A 20,689-nucleotide genomic window follows, 5' to 3' on the forward strand; every position below is an offset into this window, starting at 1 on the left:
AGAATTGTCGTACGATCCAGCCACTCCACTTTTAGGTATAATCCCAAAAGAAGTGAGAGTAGGGAGTTGAAGACATACGTATACACCAGCATTCCTAGCAGCTTTATTAACAGTAGCCAAAAGATGGAAACCACCTGTGCCCACTGATGGGTGAATGGATAAACAAATACGCCCTATACACAGAGTGGGATATTATTCAGCCTCAGAAAGGAATGAAATTCTGACTTAAGATAGAACATGGGCAAACTTGAGGACATTAAGGTAAGTGAAATAAGCCAGATACAGAAGGACAAATACTGTATGATTCCATCTAGATCAGGTACCTTTAGTAGTGAAATTTGTAGATATAGAAAGTGAAATGGTGGTTGCTGGGGACTGGGAGTGGAGGTGGGAAATGGGCAGTTACTGTTTCATGGGTATAGAACTTGTGAGATGAAAAGAGTTCTGGAGATGGATGGTGCTAATGGTTGCACAACAATGTGGATGTATCTACTACCACTGAACTGTACGTTAACAATGGTTAAGGAGCACCCGTGGCTCATTGTGTGGAAGCATGCAACTCTTGGTCTCAGGGTTGTAAGTTTGAGCCCCAGGATGGGGTACAGAGTTTACTTTAAAATCTTTAGATAGATAGATAGATAGATAGATAGATAGGCAGGCAAACAGACAGAATTATAAAAATGGTAAATTTGGGGGGTGCCTGGGTGGCTCGGTCGGTTAAGCATCTGACTTTGGCTCAGGTCATGATCTCATGGTCCGTGGGTTCAAGCCCCTCATCAGGCTCTGTGCTGACAGCTCAGAGCCTGGAGCCTGCTTTGGATTCTGTGACTCCCTCTCTCTCTCTGCCTCTCCCCTGCTCGCACTCTGTCTCTGTTACCGTCAAAATAAATACACATTAAAAAAATTTTTTAAATGGTAAATTTTTGTTATGTATATTTTATCACAAGGAAAACCCATTGAAACAAACAAACAACAACAACAACAACAAAACAAGTAGCTTGCCCAAGGTCTCACAGCTAGTAATCAGCAGAATGAGGATTACAATTTAGGGAGTCCTATTCACAGCCTGAACTGTTCATTCCTTCCAGAGATGCTTCAAAGTTGGGGTATGGCACAAGTGAGCAGGGCATCCTGGGGGTTTGTTGGGTATTGAAGGCCTATGTATCTGTCAGTAGATTCCCAGAAGAGAGAAACAAAAGACCCCTTAGGGTGATGGGAGGGGCAGCATTCATGTGTACATATGAGATGTTCCCTGGGCATCTCCAGCCATGGTAGAAGAGGAGCTAGACAGCTCTCAATAACAGGTAGGGATGAATGGTTGATAAGATTACAATAAGTAACCCAATTAAAAAAAAATCTGGGGGCGCCTGGGTGGCGCAGTCGGTTAAGCGTCCGACTTCAGCCAGGTCACGATCTCGCGGTCCAGGAGTTCGAGCCCCGCATCAGGCTCTGGGCTGATGGCTCAGAGCCTGGAGCCTGTTTCCGATTCTGTGTCTCCCTCTCTCTCTGCCCCTCCCCCGTTCATGCTCTGTCTCTCTCTGTCCCAAAAATAAATAAATGTTGAAAAAAAAAATTTAAAAAAAAAAAAAATCTGGTGTAACAGAGAAATGATAGTTATGGACACAAAACCTTACAGATGTGTAATTTACAATTCTAGATGAAGTCCAGGTACAATATGACTTTTGAAATTACTTGGTGGCCTACACCTTGCATACCTTTTGGGGTATAGAAGGTATACCCAAATCTAAAGTACCCTTTTGTTTTTTCCATTCTGCTTAACATGATTCAATGGACGAAATGTTTAGCCTCTAGCATTCAGCAGAGTACATACTCTAAACAAATATGTGGAATATGTGATAAATGCTGGAAGAGGCAGGACACAAAATCACTGTAGGAATTACTAAAGACAAAGCTGTTGATTCTCGGCAGGTCTGTTGTGTTCGTGGAGGTGACATTGGATGTGGGCCTGGAAGTGTGAATAGGAATTTTGTAGGCCGATAACAAGGGTGAGAAGAAAGGAGCCTGAGCTGAGGCACAAAGGGCGTCACAGGGTGGTGCGAGGAAGAGAAAGGTAATAGGGTAAGACTGGAAGCTGGTTTTCTTGTGTACACATAGAACACTTGGATGAGAACCACCTGGGGTGGTTTTTAGATGCAGGTTTGGGGACCCACTCCAGCCCTCCTAAATGTGGATTTTTCTGGTAGTGGAGGCTGAGAATGTGCATTTTCAACACTATTCCCTGCAATGCCATGGCGCACAGAAGTGCCATGGAGGGCATTGCTGGGCTGGAATGGGGAGGCATGGTTGGAGGTGGGCGAGGTTGAAAAGATTCTTTTAGTCCAGTCAGGTGTATTCGGCAGGTAGACAGAAGACGGGGGAGGGAAGGAAACGTTGAGGCTGCAGTAAAGCATTTCATTGTTGATAAAGTTTCATGAAGCCCTTCTCCAGAGACTGGGCAACGCACTAACAGGAGTCAGAGAAGAGACTGCGCCACAGGGAGAGGACGTGAGGTGTATGGATGGCGGGTATAAGTGCTGTGAGAAGACAGTGAACTTTGGTGATGATATTCTGGCACATGGTGATGGACAGGAATGGACAGGTGGACACCAGGAGGCACAAGCCAAGAGGGGCCTGAAGAGAACGAACACCTCCCAGAGTTCTTCGAAGTCCAGGGCTTGTGAAACCCGGTGTGGGCCTCCCATCCCTGACTGCTCTGGCTTTACTGGAATAACCTTGTGGGGACATGGGGACATGGGGTTGAAGCCAGATGCTTTTACTAAGGATGCTGTTTCCCCATTCCTGAAGATTAGCAGGAAATGTTAAGAGCAAACCTCCCCTACCCTTATGAAACAAGAATACAGATCCTTTAGGAAATATATGGTTATTACCTTCTTTGTAGTAATAACCATTTATAAGAAAGCTTTTGATGGAGAATGCTGCACTCTACCAAAACCCTCAGGGGTGAAAACATTTCTTTGCTTTTCTTGCTGTGTGCCACCTATACTTGGTTTTTAGGGTGCATTTAAACACATGTAAGGAGAAAAGTGACAAGTCCTATAGATCAAATTTGTTGCAAAAAGAGCTTATAACTTTTGTTTAAGTTTATTTATTTTAGAGAAAGAAAGAATGTGAGCGGGGAGGAGCAGAGAGAGAGAGAGAGGAAAGAGAGAAACCCAAGCAGTCTCCACACGTCAGCAAAGAGCCTGATGAAGGGCTCGAACTCACTAACCGTGAGATCATGACCTGAGCCAAAATCAAGAGTCAGGCGCTGAACAGACTGAGCCACCCAAGTGCCCCAAAAAGATCTAAGTTAAAAACAAAATGCCTTCATGCAGGAATGAAATCTAAAGTCTTCTGAAAGTCTGTTTCCAAATGTCTCTTTGAAGAGCAACTTCCAACTACCTTCATTAGCTCTGTTTACTTTGAATGCTGGTAACACAGACAAAAACAATGACCGGTTTACAGCCAGATCTCTTGTCCTGGGCATTATTGACATTTTGAGCTGGAGAATTCTTTGCGGGTGGGGGAACTGTCCTGTGCATTATAAGATACTTAGCAGCATCCCTGGCCTCTGCCCACTAGATGCCAGTAGTAACTCCTCCTCCAAGCTCATGACAATCAAAAATGTTTCCAGACATTGCCAAATGTCTTCCGGCAGACGTTACCAAAAAAAATGAGGGATGCTAGTTCAATGTGAGTTTCAGATAAAACAAATAATTTATTTTAGTATAAGTATGCTCAAGTATTACATAGGACACACTCCTATTAAAATTTTTTAATGTGTATTTTATTTTTGAGAGAGAGAGAGAGAGACCCAGTGCGAGTGGGGGAGGGGCAGAAAGGGAGACACAATCTGTAACAGACTCCAGTGTGAGCTGTCAGCACAGAGACTGATGCGGGGCTCGAACTCACAAACTGTGAGATCATGACCTGAGCTGAAGTTGGACACTTAACCAATTGAGCCGCCCAGGTGCCCCTAAAAAATCTTATTTAATCTTATTTAAAAATCTTTTTAAATTTTATTTGGTGGCCTGTGTTGTATCTATCTGTTCACCCTATGGGGCGGGGGGAGGCAACAGGATTGCTGATGTGTTAAACAAGATGATATGCTTGAGGTGCCTGGAGAGTGGTGGGGGTGCTATAAATATTCTAGGAACATGCTGCAGGCCTCGAATCCACTCCACCTGTGTCCCTCTTAGAGGCTGCAGTTGATGCTCAAAGCTTCCTATCTTTTACCAAAACTGTAATCAGAATGAATACACCGTCATGAGCAGAAAGGGAGGCCACATGTGAATCTCTAAGTGCTGGGATCTAGCATTCCAGTCAAAGCTGGTTTTATGGCCTCCTCTGCTGTCACAGGAATCTCCTTATGCCCTGGTACTTTGTCAGTGTGGACTCAGAGTTATTAGATCATGTCTGCTAAGCAGCAGCCACAGAAGGGGACAGTGAATGAAAAACTGGTGCATTTGCCCCAGACCCGGTCACTCTGAGTTTGATTTTTCTGGCGCCATAGCCCTAGACAACCATTCCCTGGGATAGACCAGGACCAATCATTTCCACAGTCGGTAGCAGCCAGGAGCTTCTTTCTGGTCCAAGATTAATGACCCAAGCAGTCAGCCTTTCCAGGGAGCAAAGGTGAAATTTAACTCTGGGTAGATGCCTGACATTTTGAACAAAAGGGAATCGGCGAGTTAGGAGAAACAGCATTTGTATGTCTCCTGCAGGGTTATAAATCAAGGATGGGCAAAAGCGAACTGGGTCCCTGCCAATAGTTGAACTGATTTGGGCTCCTGTGTTTTGTTTTCAGACAGTCTGAATGAAACATGCTTTAAAGATGTATTGTCAGAAGGGTCCCTTTGAGTTAAGTACCAGCTTATTAATTCCTGAGAATTTTATGTTTCCAAAAGGAAATCCAGTTTGTGTGGGGGTTGTATTAAGTTTGTCCATGAGAAATTGCATTCTTTGCTCCAGAGGCAAGTCCCCTTTCCTGTCTGGCTATGGGTGAGATATATCATTAGAAGCTGGGTAAATGGGTCAAAGGGTGCAAGCTTTCAGTTATAAGATGAATAAATTCTGGGGATCTAATGTGTCTATAGTTCTGTGTGTATCACGGTGACTGTAGTTAATAATCCTATATTTTTACACTTGAAATTTGCAAAGAAATCGATCTTAAGTATTCCCTCCACAACCCGCCCCCAAAAGATGAGGTGAGCTATGTGTGATTTAACTTGTTTGCGGTAACCATTTCACCAGGCATGCATATGTCAAATCATCACATTGTACACCTATAATAATACAGTTTTTATTTGTCACTCATACCTCAGTAAAGCTGGAAAACAAAAACAAAAGTAGACCACTCTGTGCACTAAAGCAAGTTCCAGCATATCTCAAAAAAAAACAAACACGAAGCATATTCTCTTACCACAAGGAAATTAAGTTAGAAATCAATAACAAAACAAAAATTAAAAAAAAAAAAACCTTCCATATAGTTAAAAATTAGGAAATAGAGACATTTCCAGAAAGTTGCTTTGGAATGTACGAGGCAAACTCTGATTATAAAGGAATCCAAGAGTGGGTTCTTCATTGGTAATTAAGTAAGCATTTGCTGGATGACTACTCTGCCATTTTATACTAAAGATGAATAAGATGTGGCCCCCGGCTTCAAGGAACAGACTTGGAGATAAATTAATCACTCTCTCATGGGGCTTTGCTCTCCGTCACTGTGCTAAGTCCTGTGGGAATTTACAGAATATCCAGAAAACTCACTGGGAGGGGGAAGTGAATACCTTTTAATGTGTCCAGAAGAATTTATAGAGAACACTTCTCTCTACTTGGCTAATAGAAGACTAAAGTTTAGGAATTCTCCAAATTGACAAGGGTAAGGAATAGTGAAGCTGCAAAAGTATTTGCAGGTAATAAATGGTAGAAGGAGGGGTCCGTGAGGAATGAGGATGCAGACCGAGGCAGGAGCCAGGTGTTGGAGGGCCTGTGGTCACACTGAAAACTCTGGACTCTATCCTGAAGGGCCTACACAGAACCACTGGAAAGGTTTTATGTTGGTGAGTAATAGGATAGAAACATCTCTTGAAGTACTCAGAAAATAGACTAGACTATCTATTTTCTATCTATCTATCTATCTATCTATCTATCTATCTATCTATCTATCTATTTTCAATAGATTGGAAGCTGGAGCCTATTAAAGGGAGAAGGTATTACAATTATTTAGCGACAGGGCTGTGACCAGTCAGAAGAGAGAAAACCAAAGCCCTGGAGCCAGGTTCCGAGGCCTGCTGCTAGGCTGGTGCTACCCCTTTGTGCCTTTACCATGAGAGGTCCACAGTGCGAGGGCTCTGAGCAACCCCCATGATGTGTGTCCTTCAGTATTTCAGCAGTGGGTGCAGCCATGAAGACCCATGCCAGCTGCAGATCAGCCCTATGAGGTTATGGAGGACAAGGGCCTCAAGGAAAGCAGGAATGGAGAGGAAGGGAGAGGCTTGGAAGATATACAGAAAATAGGGTTGCATTTCTCAGTGGTCGACTGGACATAGAGAAGGAGGAGAGTAGAGGCTGACTCTCACATATCTAGTGTGGAAAGCTGTGAGGAAGGTTGAGTGCCTCCCCTTGGGTTGGGGCCTTTGAAGAAACATCTGGCGTCAGTGAGTCTCAGGAACCTGAGATGATGTGAAAGTTGTTCTCTCAGTGGAGTTAAATTGGATACAAGTAAGCAATATCTGGCGATGGGGCTAATAGGGACCTCTCTAGAGTTGTATTGCCATCCACAGGACTTGGAGTGTTCAATGTCACTTTCCTTGAGGCAGAAGGCCTGGAAACCAGAGCTCCCAGGTCATGTGGTTGCATGTGTTTCCCAGCCCATTAGCATGGAATTTCTTTGACATAAATGACAAAGATCTAAGGGTCATTTTGGGCCTGAATCATGAGCTAAACAGCTGTTTAACTTGTCAAGTGTTAAATGATTTGTTCTGGATCAGAGACTACAGGCAAGAAATGGGGATAGAAAAAAGAAGCAGGTAGACAGGTCAACAGTTAGCAAAGATGTATGAGTATGACCTTTGGCATCAGCGACAAAGAGCACTCAGGCTGACCTCTGTTGTCATAACACTGGAAATATTATGGCCTTCTCCTTATCCCCACCCTGGGGAAAGATCTTTCACCTAAGAATGGATTCCATTAGTATTTTTGTGCCATATCATTGAAAATCTTCCGGGAATGGGCAGAGAGCTTTTGTTGATCATTAATGAGATCTTGCTGAGGCTGTGTGCAAAGAACAAAAAGAAGTCCTGATCTGGAATAGAATAGGGGCCCTGAAGTTGTATGGAACACTGTTTAGGAAAAAAAAAGTATTTTACTTAGACCATACCCAAAAATTAACTCAAAATGGATTAAAGATTCAACTGTGCAACCTGAAACCATAAACTCTTAGAAGAAAACATAGGCAGTAATTTCTTTGACGTGGAGCATAGAAACATTTTTGTAGATGTGTCTCTTGAGGCAAGGGAAACAAAAACAAATAACTGAGGCTATACCAAAATAAAAAGCTTTTGCAAGCAAAGGAAATTGTCAATAAAACAAAAAGGCAACATGCTGATTGGGAGATGTTTGCAAATGATGTATCTAATAAGGGATTAATAACCAAAATACATAGAGAACTGACACAACTCAAAACCAAAAAAATAACCAATAAAAAAATGGGCAAAGGACCTGAAGAGACATTTTTCCCAAAGACATACAGATGGCCCACAGACACATGAAAAGATGGTCAACATCACTAATCATCAGGGAAATGCAAATCAAAACTATAATGAGACATCATCTCACACCTGTCAGAATGGCCAAAATAAAAAAGACAAGAAACAAGTGTTGACAAAGATGTGGAGAAAAAGGAACACTTGTGCGCTCTTGGTGCATGTGAAAATTGGCACAGCCACCGTGGAAAACTATATGGAGGTTCCTCAAAAAATTAAAAGTAGAGATCTCACATCCAATAATTCCATTACAGGATATTTAACCAAAGAAAATGAAAACATTAATTCACAAAGATATATGCACCCCTGTTTTTATTGCAGCATTATTTACAATAGGCAAGATATGGAAACAACCCAAGTGTCCATCAAGAGATGAATGGATAAAGATGTGGTATATATACAATGGAATATTACTCAGTCATAAAAAAGAATGAGATCGTGCCATTTGTGACAACATGGATGGACCTAGAGGGTGTTATGCTAAGTAAAATAAATCGTAGAGATAAAATTCCGTATGATTTCATGTACCTGTAGACTAAAAACCAAAAAACATAAACAGACCCATATATACAGAGAACAAACTAATGGCTGTCAAAGGGGGTGAGGTACAGGGATGGGTCAAACAGGTGAAGGGGAGAGAGAGACATAGGCTTCCAGTTATTGAGTGACTACATCATGGGGATAAAAGACACAGCATAGGGAATATAGTCAATGATATCATAATAGCTTTGTAAAGTGACAGATGGCAGCTACACTCGTGATGAGCACAGCATAAGGAACAGACTTGTCAAATCACTATGTTTCACACCTGAAACTAATGTATATAACATTGTGTGTTTACTGTACTTCAATCACAAAATAATTTAAAAGGATTTTTAAGGACAGCTACTTTAATAGCAGGCTGAGTTACTAATATATCAAATAAGTATCATTATCTTGCCATGAGTCCTCTCCCAGCCTTTGGCATTTGTGTCCAAACTAACTGCAGTTTAAGTTTACAAGTTTGTTTAGTTTTATTTTTGTCAAGTTTGAAAGTGCTTCATTTCTTATCATGGATCTATACTCCAGAAAGAATTTTAATGGCTTCATTTGTTCTAGGCACAAGATTTTAGAATCAGAAAGAAGCTTAGCCCTAGAATGAACTTTAGAGTCTGTTAGCTCGACTTGCTACCCAATGTAAGACTTGCCAACATTTGGTTTTGTTTGCTCTTCAGTTTCCAAAGGCTGGTCATCAGCTTCTGTATGAGTTTATATATTAATATAAACCTGCACACATATACAGTTGATTTTAAATAAATATTTATGCGAGTAAGATAGAAAAGGAAAGTCAATGTGTGTTTATAAGATATGCTATAAGATAATATATATGAATATATAAGAATGTATATTTAAAAAGTAATGAGCTGCCTGTATATGCATTTATGATAGAAGCTTCATTTGCATGTGGTCAAAATTTGCCAGTTTTATAGGCTACTGTAGTAAATATTTACATAAAAATCTTTGATAAAATTTTAATTGACCTACATTATCATAATATTAATATTATATTACTGTCTACAAAAGAAAATCCCCAAGGACCTTTGTTGTAATAAGAAACACACACAGCCACAAACACGCACACACACACACACACAGTTTATGCTATCAGCTTTTTTCAAACCCTTGGACTCGTTATTTCTTTCAGTGGAGCTTAGGAAACACCGTGTTCGAATGAGTCATACATGCAGCAGGAATTCTTTCTGGAAAGGTCCTCTCATTCTCTCTTTTCACATTTGAAGCACTCACAGAAGATATAACAGAAAAAAGTAACCTTGGAAAACAAGCCCATGAACTTCGGACTTTCAAAAGCCACCAGGTAGGGGTACCTGACTGGCTCAGTTAGTCAAGTGTCTGACTTTTGATTTCGGCCGAGGTTATGACCTCATGGTTCTTGTGAGATGGAGCCCACATTGAGCTCTGCGCTCAGTGTGGAGCCTGCTTGGGATTCTCTCTCTCTCTCCCTCTCTCTTTGCCCCTCCCTTGCTTGCTTTCTCTCTGTCTCTCTTTCTCAAAATAAATAACTTCCAAAAAAGCCACCAGGAAGTTTGTTTCTTTGAAAGCACGGTTAGGGTGACAAGCCACACTCAGGAACCAGAAGCGTAACATGACTTCCTTCTGCTGTTGACCACTCACTCTGTGCATTCCAAATGGTAGGACCAGACCTCAGAGACAGAAATAGAGAAACTAATAGGGAAAATTAGCTTTTGCTTGGGCCTCCTCTTAGAGAAACATGACTCCTGCAGTTAGTTGGACTTGGGCCCTCTCCCTGGAGTGCATAATTCCAGCTGAATTGGCTCGCACTTTTCAAAGGCGTGGTTATGTGCTGCAGGTGGATCCCTGCCAATTTGTGTGTGTGTGTGTGTGTGTGTGTGTGTGATTGCTTTGTGTATCAGTGTTGGCAGTTGTGCTGATTGCAGCTCAAGATGCAGCTGGCCTCTGCCCCAAGAATCCAAAATCAGAAAATAATTAGAGTTACTGGTTCAAAGATCAAAGGTCTATGAGTGTTGTTTTCTTTCCCACCTGGAGACACCAAGGTAGTCTCTGGCACTTTCTCATTGCTATCCATAAATGAGCACTGTAGTGGCAATGTTTTGTTTTTTTTTTAATTTTTTCTAACGTTTATTTATTTTTGAGACAGAGAGAGACAGAGCGTGAACAGGGGAGGGGCAAAGAGAGAGGGAGACACAGAATTGGAAGCGGCTCCATGCTCTGAGCCATCAGCCCAGAGCCCGACGCGGGGCTCGAACTCGCGGACTGCGAGATCGTGACCTGAGCTGAAGTCGGACGCCCAACCGACTGAGCCTCCCAGGCGCCCCTGTAGTGGCAATGTTTTGATTCGTCCCAATCAGAATCAACCTTGGTTTAGTTCCACAACTTCTATGGATGCTGAGTAGTGTCACAGTTATCATTCCACTTTCCTTATCCTTTCTCTCTTCCCATCATACCTTGTACTTGAGAAAAATCAAAGGCTTACAACTCTTTGAAAAGCTTTTTCTCCTTTTCTGAATAAAAAATATCACAAAGTAGTATGATACTCAAATTAAACAAGTAATGCCGAAAGTGAAAGTCCCCTGTTAGCACCCACTCCGTACCTTGAGTTGCCTGTTAAAATAGCTTAGTAAAAATTTAAAAAATACAATAAAATAAAAATAAAGGGCTGCCTGGGTGGCTCGGTTGAGTGAGCATCTTAGTCTTGATTTTGGCTCAGGTCATGATCCCAGGGTCATGGGATTGAGCCCTGTGTTGGGCTCCACACTTAAGAGTCTCTTTCTCCTTCTGCCCTTCTCCTCTGCCCACATTCTCTCCCTAAAATAAAAATTTTTTAAATGAAATAAAAATAAAATAGTTTAGTCTATTTCCCTCCCCCCCCAGCTTGTTTTCTACATATGACATGTTTTATGTGTATATAAAATTGAAATCATTACTATTTACACTGTTTGGAAAAGAACTTTTTTTTTTTTTTTTTACTGAACAGTGTAACTTGGACATATTCCATATCATTTCAGAAAGATCCACCTTGGGGTGCCTGGGTGGCTTGGTCGGTTAAGCGTCCGACTTCGGCTCAGGTCATGATCTCACGGTCCGTGAGTTCGAGCCCCGCGTCAGGCTCTGTGCTGACAGCTCAGAGCCTGGAGCCTGTTTCAGATTCTGTGTCTCCCTCTCTCTCTGCCCTTCCCCTGTTCATGCTCTGTCTCTCTCTGTCTCAAAAATAAATAAACGTTAAAAAAAATTTAAAAAAAAAAAGAAAGATCCACCTTGTTCTTTGCAAGTAGCTATATTGTGTGCTTTTGCTGGCTATACCATGGTTTATTTAACTTTTCCTCTCCCCCCTGCTTCTTTCTCCTCCTCTTTTTTTTCACAAATAAAGAGAAGGTGAAAATCTCTGCTATGAGCAACAGGGACTGTCCAGCTGCATCTGGCTGTAAAGCCACAGGTGACTTTAGATGCATGACAACCTGAGTTTCTAGCCAAGTGTTAATGTTTCATATTGATTAGGTAGCATTTATATTGTAAACCAGTGACCTTTTGAGGGGATACGATTTTATTTCTGTAAGACTAAAATCAGAAATTCATCTGGTCGTTGTTCCCTTCCTATGTTTGTTGGCCACTTGAGAAAATGGATTTTCAGCTGCTTTTCTTTTTTTTTTTTTAATTTTTTTTAACGTTTTTATTTATTTTTGAGACAGGCAGAGACAGAGCATGAACGGGGGAGGGTCAGAGAGAGGGAGACACAGAATCTGAAACAGGCTCCAGGCTCTGAGCTGTCAGCACAGGGCCCGACGCGGGGCTCGAACTCACGGACCACGAGATCATGACCTGAGCCGAAGTCGGCCGCCTAACCAACTGAGCCACCCAGGCGCCCCTCAGCTGCTTTTCTAAAGAGAATTTTAGTTGTCTGTATACCTTGTGAATGAAGACCAATGACAAATAAATATAGGTGATTTACTTCTTAGCTATTAAAAACTCATCTCGCATAGAATATTTATTTGTTATTAACATGGATTGTTTATGTTTTAGAACGCTGAATCTGTGTCTTGCAGCTAAAATCTGCCTTCCTACCAAAGACTGTGTCCTAATAATATTACCTAACTGGCAACCAAATATTGATCAGTAAAGTAGGTGTTCATTCCCCAGTGCATCAGAGACTAAGACCAAAAAAGAACATGAAAGCCAGCATTCTTCTTCTGCATGCATCACATACCTCTGCCTTGGCACCCTGAAAGATTTCAGACAGTCACACCACTGGGGAGGCAGCTGGTTTCTGCAGTCCTAAAGCACATTGGCTTGAGGCTTGTAAATGGCCTTGATTATTATGCAGGACACATAATGCTCTTATTAGCGTCACACTGATTAGCGCTATGCAGTAACTGCTTTCTGTAATACCCTAATTGAGGTCCTTCCTTGCATGGAATTTACATTATATGTAGATAAATCCCTCACTATGACATTTTAATGAGTATTTTTTTTTAAACAAAGTCCAAAGGATAATTAGAACTACCTCCCACACAAGAATCTTTTTTTTTTTTTAAAACAAGAAAGGTGTGGGTGCCAACAGAGAAGGCTCATTTAAGAGAATCCATTTTGTAAGTGCAGATGAGTGTCCTAAAGCAACAACCCACTTTCCTAGTTGCATGTGGCTTGGTTTCTTTTTCCAGTCCTTCACTCCTGTGGATGTCTCCCCACGTCCTGATGTTTGTGGTTTTGGTTTTATATGATTTTCAAACTCAAATTTAAGCCGTGTTGAAATAGAGCTGGAGAGGAGTCCCAAGAATTCATGGCTAAATAGTTAGGGTGGTCAGTGTCTCACCACTTCATTCTTTTACTCGCTTTTGGTCCAGGTAATGGTATTTTAGTTTAACAAAGCATCTGCACAGCCATTCCTGAAAACCTTCACTGTGTCTGTCTCTCATTCAAGCCACAGAATATCATCCCTCAGTCTTTGACCCCACCTCCTGCAGGGGCATGTCATAAAAGGAGAGTAGCAGTGGACTCCCTTCCTAGGATTCCCTCCTCTCACTTGAGAGCTGTCCTCCTTTTCTCCAGGTCAGATGGTTGAAATAAGGAAGAAAAGAGTTAGGGACCAAGCATGGCACAACCTGTCTTGGCAGTTGTCATCCACTTCTTAAGTATCTTTTTTATTTTATTTTTTTAATGTTTATTCATTTTTGAGAGACAGAGAGAGAGAGAGAGCATGAGCTGGGGAGGGGCAGAGAGAGAGGGAGACACAGGATCCGAAGCAGGCTCCAGGCTCTGAGCTGTCAGCACAGAGCCCTACGCGGGGCTTAACTCACTGACTGTGAGATCATGACCTGAACTGAAGTCTGATGGCCAATTGATTGAACCACCCAGGCACGCCCACTTCTTAAGTATTGATTTGAATTGTATCTCTAACTCAGATATTAGAAATTGAAGAATTAGCTCTTTGTTCAGGACCCAAATCAGAAAAGAAATGTAGCTGAGGCTCTGAAGACAATACTCCTTTGGGTAGATACCTCTGCTTCTTCTGTACTCCAACCACGCTTTCTTCATAACCTTTTCTAGCATGGGTGGTACTGTTTCTTGTGTCTGTTAACTAATATCTGCCTCTTCAACTAGACTGGAACTCGTTGAGGGCAGAAAATAAGTCTTATTAGCCTCCACACCGTGGAGCATTGTGACTAGCGTTTACAAGCACTCAGAGAAAGTATGAATGAATAAACAAAGTAAGTTAAGGTTATCACTAGGCAGTAAGGAAATGCAAATTAAAACTGTGGTGAAATACCACTATGCACCTATTAGAATGGCCAATAAAAATGCCTAAACTGACAAAAAAAAAAAAAAGTGGCAGGAAGGATGAGAAGCGGCTGGAGCTCTCACACACTACTGAAGGATATGTAAAGTGGTACAGCCATTGTGGAAAACAGTTTGGCAGTTTCTTATAAAACTAAATATAAATTTATCCTATGACTCGACTAACTCGCTCCGGGGTATTTACACAAGAAAAAAGGAAGTCTTAGGATGCAAAAAAAACCTGTCTGAAATGTTTGCAGCTGTTTCATTTATAATCACCTGAAATTGGAAACAGTCCAACAGTCCTTCAGCTGGAGAGTGGATACACAAGTTGGGATCCATCCCATACCCAAGGGAATTGTAGTCAGCCATGAAAAGGGACAAAGTTTTGATATGTGCGACAATCTGCATGGGGGCATTATTCTAAGTGTGTTAGGCCAGATTCAAAAAGCTGTGTACAGTATGATTCCATTCATATGACCTTCTGGAAAAAGCCAAACTAAAGGCAACTATAAAAGCCAGTGGTTATCAGTGGTTAGGGAGGGAGGAAGGGGTGACTATAAAAGGGCAGCAGGGAGGAATGTTTTAGGGGGATGGAACTGCTCTGCATCTTGATTATGATGGTGGTTACGTGACTGTACGTTGATCAAACTTGAACTGTATAATGGAAAAAGTAATCAATTTTACACTATATAAATTAATTTAATTTGGAAAAGTAAATCAGTGTTGTTTTGCTATTTAGGGTGCATTTAAAAAAATGCCAAAAGAGGGCCTCCTGGGTGGCTCAGTCAGTTAAGCATCTGAATCTTGATTTCAGCTCAGGTCATGATCTCAACGTTGATGAGTTGGAGCCCGACATTGGGCTCTGTGTTGACAGTGAGAGCCTACTTGGGATTCTCTCTCTCCCCTTCTCTCTGCCCCTCCCTGGCTCCCGTGCTCTCTCTCTCTCTAAGTAAATAAGTACATTTTTTTTAAATGACAATAGAAAATAAGTCTTACTAGCCTGCCGTGGTTTTTCACATGTTCGTCTACACACACGAGCACTGTGAGAGAGTGTGTGTGTGTGCTTTCATTTAGCAGATGTTTAAAAACATTATTCTATGGACCAGGACTTGCTGTAGGCACTGAGAATATATTGGTGAGGAACAAAAGCCAAGTTCCTGCTCTGATGACAGGGAGAGAGACAGATAGTAAACATGTCAACGAATCAATGCGGTTGACAGCTTTGTGCTGTGGAAACGATAAAACAGGCCTTGGTGATGGAGAGTGGGATTCAGTGATTGGCCTCTCTGAAGAGATAGATAACCTTAAACTGACCTGAAAGGTGTGAGGGAAGCATGAATGTATGCAAATATTCAGGCAGAGCAGTTCTGGCAGGGAAAATATCAAATGCAAAGACCCCAAGGGAACTACACTGGTGATGAGACTGCCTGAAAGACCCTCTCACTTTCAAAACTCATAGAAAGGCCAGCTAAAACATAACAAACATTATTTTCAAATGTATGGCTGGGCTTCCAAGGAAATAAGGCAAAGCCCCTAAGATGGAATTAAGCTTTTTATGTTCAAAGAACTGGCAGCAGGAAGGTGGATCTGGACCAAGAGGGCAAGGAGACCAGCAGAAGGTGAGCTCAGGTAAGTAGGTAGGGATCTGTTTCTGTTGGCTCCAGAGGCCATGGCAAGGCATTTGGATTCAGTCCAAAGGTCTTGGGAGCCATTGGAGGCTTTCAGGAAGCAGAATGAAATGCTCTTGTTGACATTTCAACAGGATAAGTCTGGCTGCTGTCGGGAGAGTGGCCTGTGACACGCCAGGAGAGGCAGGGAAAGGAGAGTGAGGCTCCTGCTGAAAGTCAGCGGTACAGTGTTGCCAGCCAGGGGCTCTGTGGTACCAGGGAGAGGTGGAGACATGAGTAGCTTGGAGGTCTATTGTAGAGATAGAGTTTGCTGAGAGATTGGACCTTGAGTGTGGTGAAGGGAAGAGTCAAGGATGCGGACCTGGTTTTTGGCACAAATATCTGGGTGGCTGGCAGTGTATCATTTGCTGAAAGAGAAATACTGAAGGAAAAACAAGACTTTTCTTTGATAGCAGAGCAGGAAATCAAAAGTTCCATTTTGGACACAGAAACTTTGAGATGCTTATTAGACACCTCTGTAAAAATGTAAATAGGCAGATGGAGATGGGTTTCTGGAGCTCTAGAAAGAAAACAGTCTGTGTTTCAGAGACAGTGGCATATAGATGGTGCTTAAAGTCATGGAAATCCATGAGTCTTCCAAGAAAGAACCTGTAGCCAGAAAACAGGACTGACAGTCAATATTTGGTATATACCAACTTTGGGGAGCTAGTCAGAGAAAGAGCTATTACGAAAACTAAAGGTAAGTCATTGAGGTGGGAAGGAAATTAATACATGTAGTGATGAGGAAGATAAGGAGAATAACTTCTTCCAAGAAAAGAGAATGGTCAGCTATATGGAATGATTGAGAGAGTTCGAGTAAGAAGAGGATGAAGAAGTGACCATTAAATTTGGCAAGACAGATGACCTTGACTGGCACAATTTCTGTTGAATCTGGGGGCAGAAGCCTATTTGAGGTGAGAATATTGGATGAGAAAGTGGATAGAGTTGCTATAGACCATTCTTTTGAGAACAATTGGCCGTGATGGGGATAGAGGAGTAGCTGTGCAACTGGAGAGGCCTGTGGGGGTCAAGACAGGGTTTTTTCTTAGATGGTGGAGATGGGTATGCTGAGGAAATGACCCACTGAGTAAGGCAAGAGAACACCATGAGGAGGGCTGGAGAGAAGGGATAGATAACTACAGGAGTTCTGTCCTTGAGAGAGAGAGAAGGTTGGGCTCCAGAGCCACGTGGACAGGTTGACCTTGGATTGGTTTCCACAGACGAACTGCCCAAGAAGAGGGTGTGGACAGGAGCGGGTGGGTAGGGGTATTCACCAGCGAGAAGATGAGATGTGTGTGGTTCTCTCTGTGCTTGTTTTCTCAAAAAAAAAACAGGAGGTAGGGTCAAGTGCAAGGAGTGGAGTAGATGGCTAGAGATTTGAAGAGGGACCTAAAAAGGTTACAAAAGAGTTTTGGAGCCTAGGGAAAAGCATATTGCAAAAAAAAAAAAAAAAAAAAAAGGAGAGAGAAATGAGTGGACCACACACCCTTTATGTAAAGCAAGACCACAATGTATGTGTGCACGCATACCCCAATCACGGGGTCAGAAGACCAACCTCATGGCTAATGAAGTAGAGAATGACATGAAACACAACGAATAGGCTAAGCTTCGGCTGCTGGAGAGAAGAATCTACCTGAAAAAACTGCATTTTCAGCTGAGGAAAGCTGAACTCTGTACCAGCTAGCTCTCCTCTGGGTTTAGATTCTATGTGTAGTCCAGTTTCCTCTGTAGGCTGAAAAGTGCTCAACTGGCATCACACTGCGATCAGTCTCTTCCCTATTGCTGTGATGTTCAGGAGCAGGGGAAGTGAAGGGCTATACCAGGACCAGCTGTCGAGAAGGAGAGTGAAATCACCAGAGAAGCGTCTAGAGAAGTCCGAGCCAAAGCAAGGGGCCTGAGGTTTCATAGAGAAGAGCTGAAATTCTTTAATGTAATTGCTGTCAATCAGGTAAGCCCTAAAGCTGTAACTGCAAAGAAAAGCATATTGCTCTCTTCATGCTGCTGTAAGAAATCACCACAAACTTACTGGTTTTAACCAGCACAAATTTATTATTCTCAGATTCTGGAAGTTGGGCATCTAGATGAGTTGGCAGGGCTTCTTGGAGGCTCGAGGGGAAAATACATGGCCTTGCTTTTTCCAGCCTCTGCAAGCCACCTACATTCCTTGGTGTGTGGCCCCTTCTACATCTTCAAAGCCAGAACTGTAGTATCTTCAGGTCTCTCCTCAAGCTCACCTCTGACTTTTGTCATCACATCTCTGTGTCTCTCTTTCTGTTACAAAAAGGCTCTTATGTTTATGTAAGCAGGAGCCCAGCTCTATGACTCAATCATTGTACTTCAATATCCTTAATGGAATCACACCTGCAAGGCAACTTTGCCAATAGGGGAACATAGTCGCAGGTCTAGGCATGGGGATGAGGACGTAGAGAGGGAGCATTATTCTATCACAAGATGTTTCCTGGTCTATCCACTAGTGTGACATAGTTCTGTGCTGTAGCCTGACATTTAAAACATTGCTTTTGCTTCATTCAGCCATGTAAAGCTTTTCTTTTTCATCCAGTGTGTAAAATAATAGGATCTAGATCTTTTTTAAAAAGACATTCTTCATGAGAAGCTCTCAGATCAAATGCGAAGTGAACATGGTATGTTTTCTCTGTTCCATCATAAAATTTCTTCTGTGTTTTTGGATATTTGAGGCTTTTGAATTTCCGCTACATAGAACACTGAGAGTAGACATCCTCTCCTGAAGTTTATGATGTGGTTAATTTATCAGTTCATATAATCCTCATGTGTTAAATTCCCAGGTAATATTTATTAATCTAAGATTGATACAGCGTGTCACTGATGTTTGTGTCATTTGTCAACAAATTCTGTTTATGAGTGAGTGTGCATAGACATGAAATTGAGTGTGGCCTCAAATCCTGGTGGAGAAGATTCTGATATGTAACTTCAGCTTTGTGGCTTTAAGGAAGTTGTCACCCTCAGAATCTCACTTGGCTCTTGTGCAAATAATGAATAATTACACTGCTCTCTTAGGGATGGCCTGACTTTTGTTCACAAAAGGTCTTATAAATGCCAAGCAATGCCAAAAACTAAAATTTTGCCTAATATAATTCACCTATGCCTGTATACATTTCCTCTCTGTTTTCAATTAGATTTTTTTATCCTTCATTATTTCTCCTTTAGAATTATGTTTGAATGTAGCTTTTAACCATTCTATCCTCATCCAAATATTGGCTTTCTTTTAGTTCTGAAAGAGTTTTCTGTTTGTATCCCATAATGCTTGTTTTTATTATATATATTATAGTAAAAATACTATTTAGAAATTTAAAATTCTCTTGATCTATCTTAGGATATGTGCATACGGAGAGATACCACAACTGCCGTTTCTTAATAATTGTACTGGTCTGGGTGCTGGGCAGCAAACCAAAGACACCCTTTCAAGGGATCACTAAAGAGTCATGTGGAAACAGTTAAAAGAAACTGGTAGGGAATAATGAAGTACCCAGGAGCTTGTAGCAAGAGGACATCTTGTACCCACCTGGGCATCAAAGGGCAAGAAGAGGGAGGGACTGCCAGAAGTTGACAAGAGCTATGACTATAGAAGAAGGGCCCAGAGGGCAAGCATAACCAATGCCAAACCTCCACCCAGCCAGGGCAAGGCAGAAGGGAAGCAAGGGAAATAAGTGTCCTGTCCCCACTTTCTGCTCTCCTGCCCCTGCTTCCTTTATCCAAACCCAGTGGAAGCCAATGGGCAAGGGAGCCAGTTGACTCCCTTCATAGTGGTCTGTTTCCTGGCACACAGCAGGGTGGAGAGGAGTGGGCAGTCTGTGACTGGAGGAGCAAACCAAAATGCCCATCACAGTGGTCTGTTGGAAAAAAGCATTCCAAATTCATCATGGCCTTTGGAATTTGGTTGTAAAGAAGCACACATGCACCCCCATACTTAAGCCCTGACCCCTTTGGTTTTTCTCTCACCTCTCCTATCAGTGGTTGTGTAGTTGAGCTGGTCACTGTGGCTAATCCCCACGCTGGGTCGTTCTTCTCTATTAAGACTTGATTAATAAATTTGCAGTGTGGACACCCACAATGATGGCGGGGTCCTTGCTTTCCCAGAAGGCAGTCTGAGGGTCACTCTCCTTCACTCTTCTCTTCTTCCTTTTCCAGGATGGAGCTTCAGCATGGGATCAGCCTACCAGTTTCATAGTTGGCGTGTGTTCGTGATAGTCTGTGCGCTCCCCTGTGTCTCCTCAGTGGTGGCCCTCACATTCATGCCTGAAAGCCCACGGTTCTTGTTAGAGGTAACACCTATAACTACAAATATTCAAGGAAGCTACATATGTTGGAAAGAGTTCCTTGTGAATTCTAGGAAAGTGTGTTTACCTCTTTAGGAGGTACGTTTTCCCTTGCTGCTATGGAACCATGGAGGGGTTGGCTTCATGGGGATATGCTTTTAAAAGATCAGTGTGTGAAAAAGCTTTCTCGTGGCCAGAAAGTAACTAATGTTACTAATGAAGCAAGTAACTTTTCACTTAGTGAAGAGAAGATGTCTTATTTTTTTATACATGAAATTTTAGCAGCCAAAGATGCTATTTATAGTTACAGGTACACCCATCCACTGAACTGCTAATGTACTTAAGGATATCCAGTGGGATATCCCATTTGCACAGTTACACCCAATTTGATCTGACAACACAAGATGGTTATGGGAAAATCAGGGAGTATAAGTGTTTCATCTTTTAGCACCTCACTGTCTATTTGCATTTCTTAGGTTGGAAAACATGATGAAGCTTGGATGATTCTGAAGTTAATTCATGATACAAACATGAGAGCGCGGGGTCAGCCTGAGAAAGTATTCTCGGTGAGTACTTGCTTCTCAGAGAATCCTCTACGCCAGGGGCCAGGAAACCTTTCCTGAAAAGGCCAGATTGTGGATTTTTCTCTCTC

At 42.1% G+C, this 20,689-nt stretch overlaps 1 protein-coding gene across 1 annotated transcript in view; it reads left to right on the forward strand.

Moving 5' to 3' along the window:
- Window positions 1-20,689, forward strand: part of SV2C (synaptic vesicle glycoprotein 2C) — a 170,249-nt gene that overhangs the window by 111,664 nt on the left and 37,896 nt on the right. The window contains 2 exon segments of the mRNA XM_032593357.1: window positions 19,910-20,043; window positions 20,514-20,603. Of these exon segments, the coding sequence (XP_032449248.1) occupies window positions 19,910-20,043; window positions 20,514-20,603 (224 nt within the window).

Source organism: Lynx canadensis, chromosome A1 (genome assembly GCF_007474595.2).
Source record: "Lynx canadensis isolate LIC74 chromosome A1, mLynCan4.pri.v2, whole genome shotgun sequence".
Taxonomy (NCBI): domain Eukaryota; kingdom Metazoa; phylum Chordata; class Mammalia; order Carnivora; family Felidae; genus Lynx; species Lynx canadensis.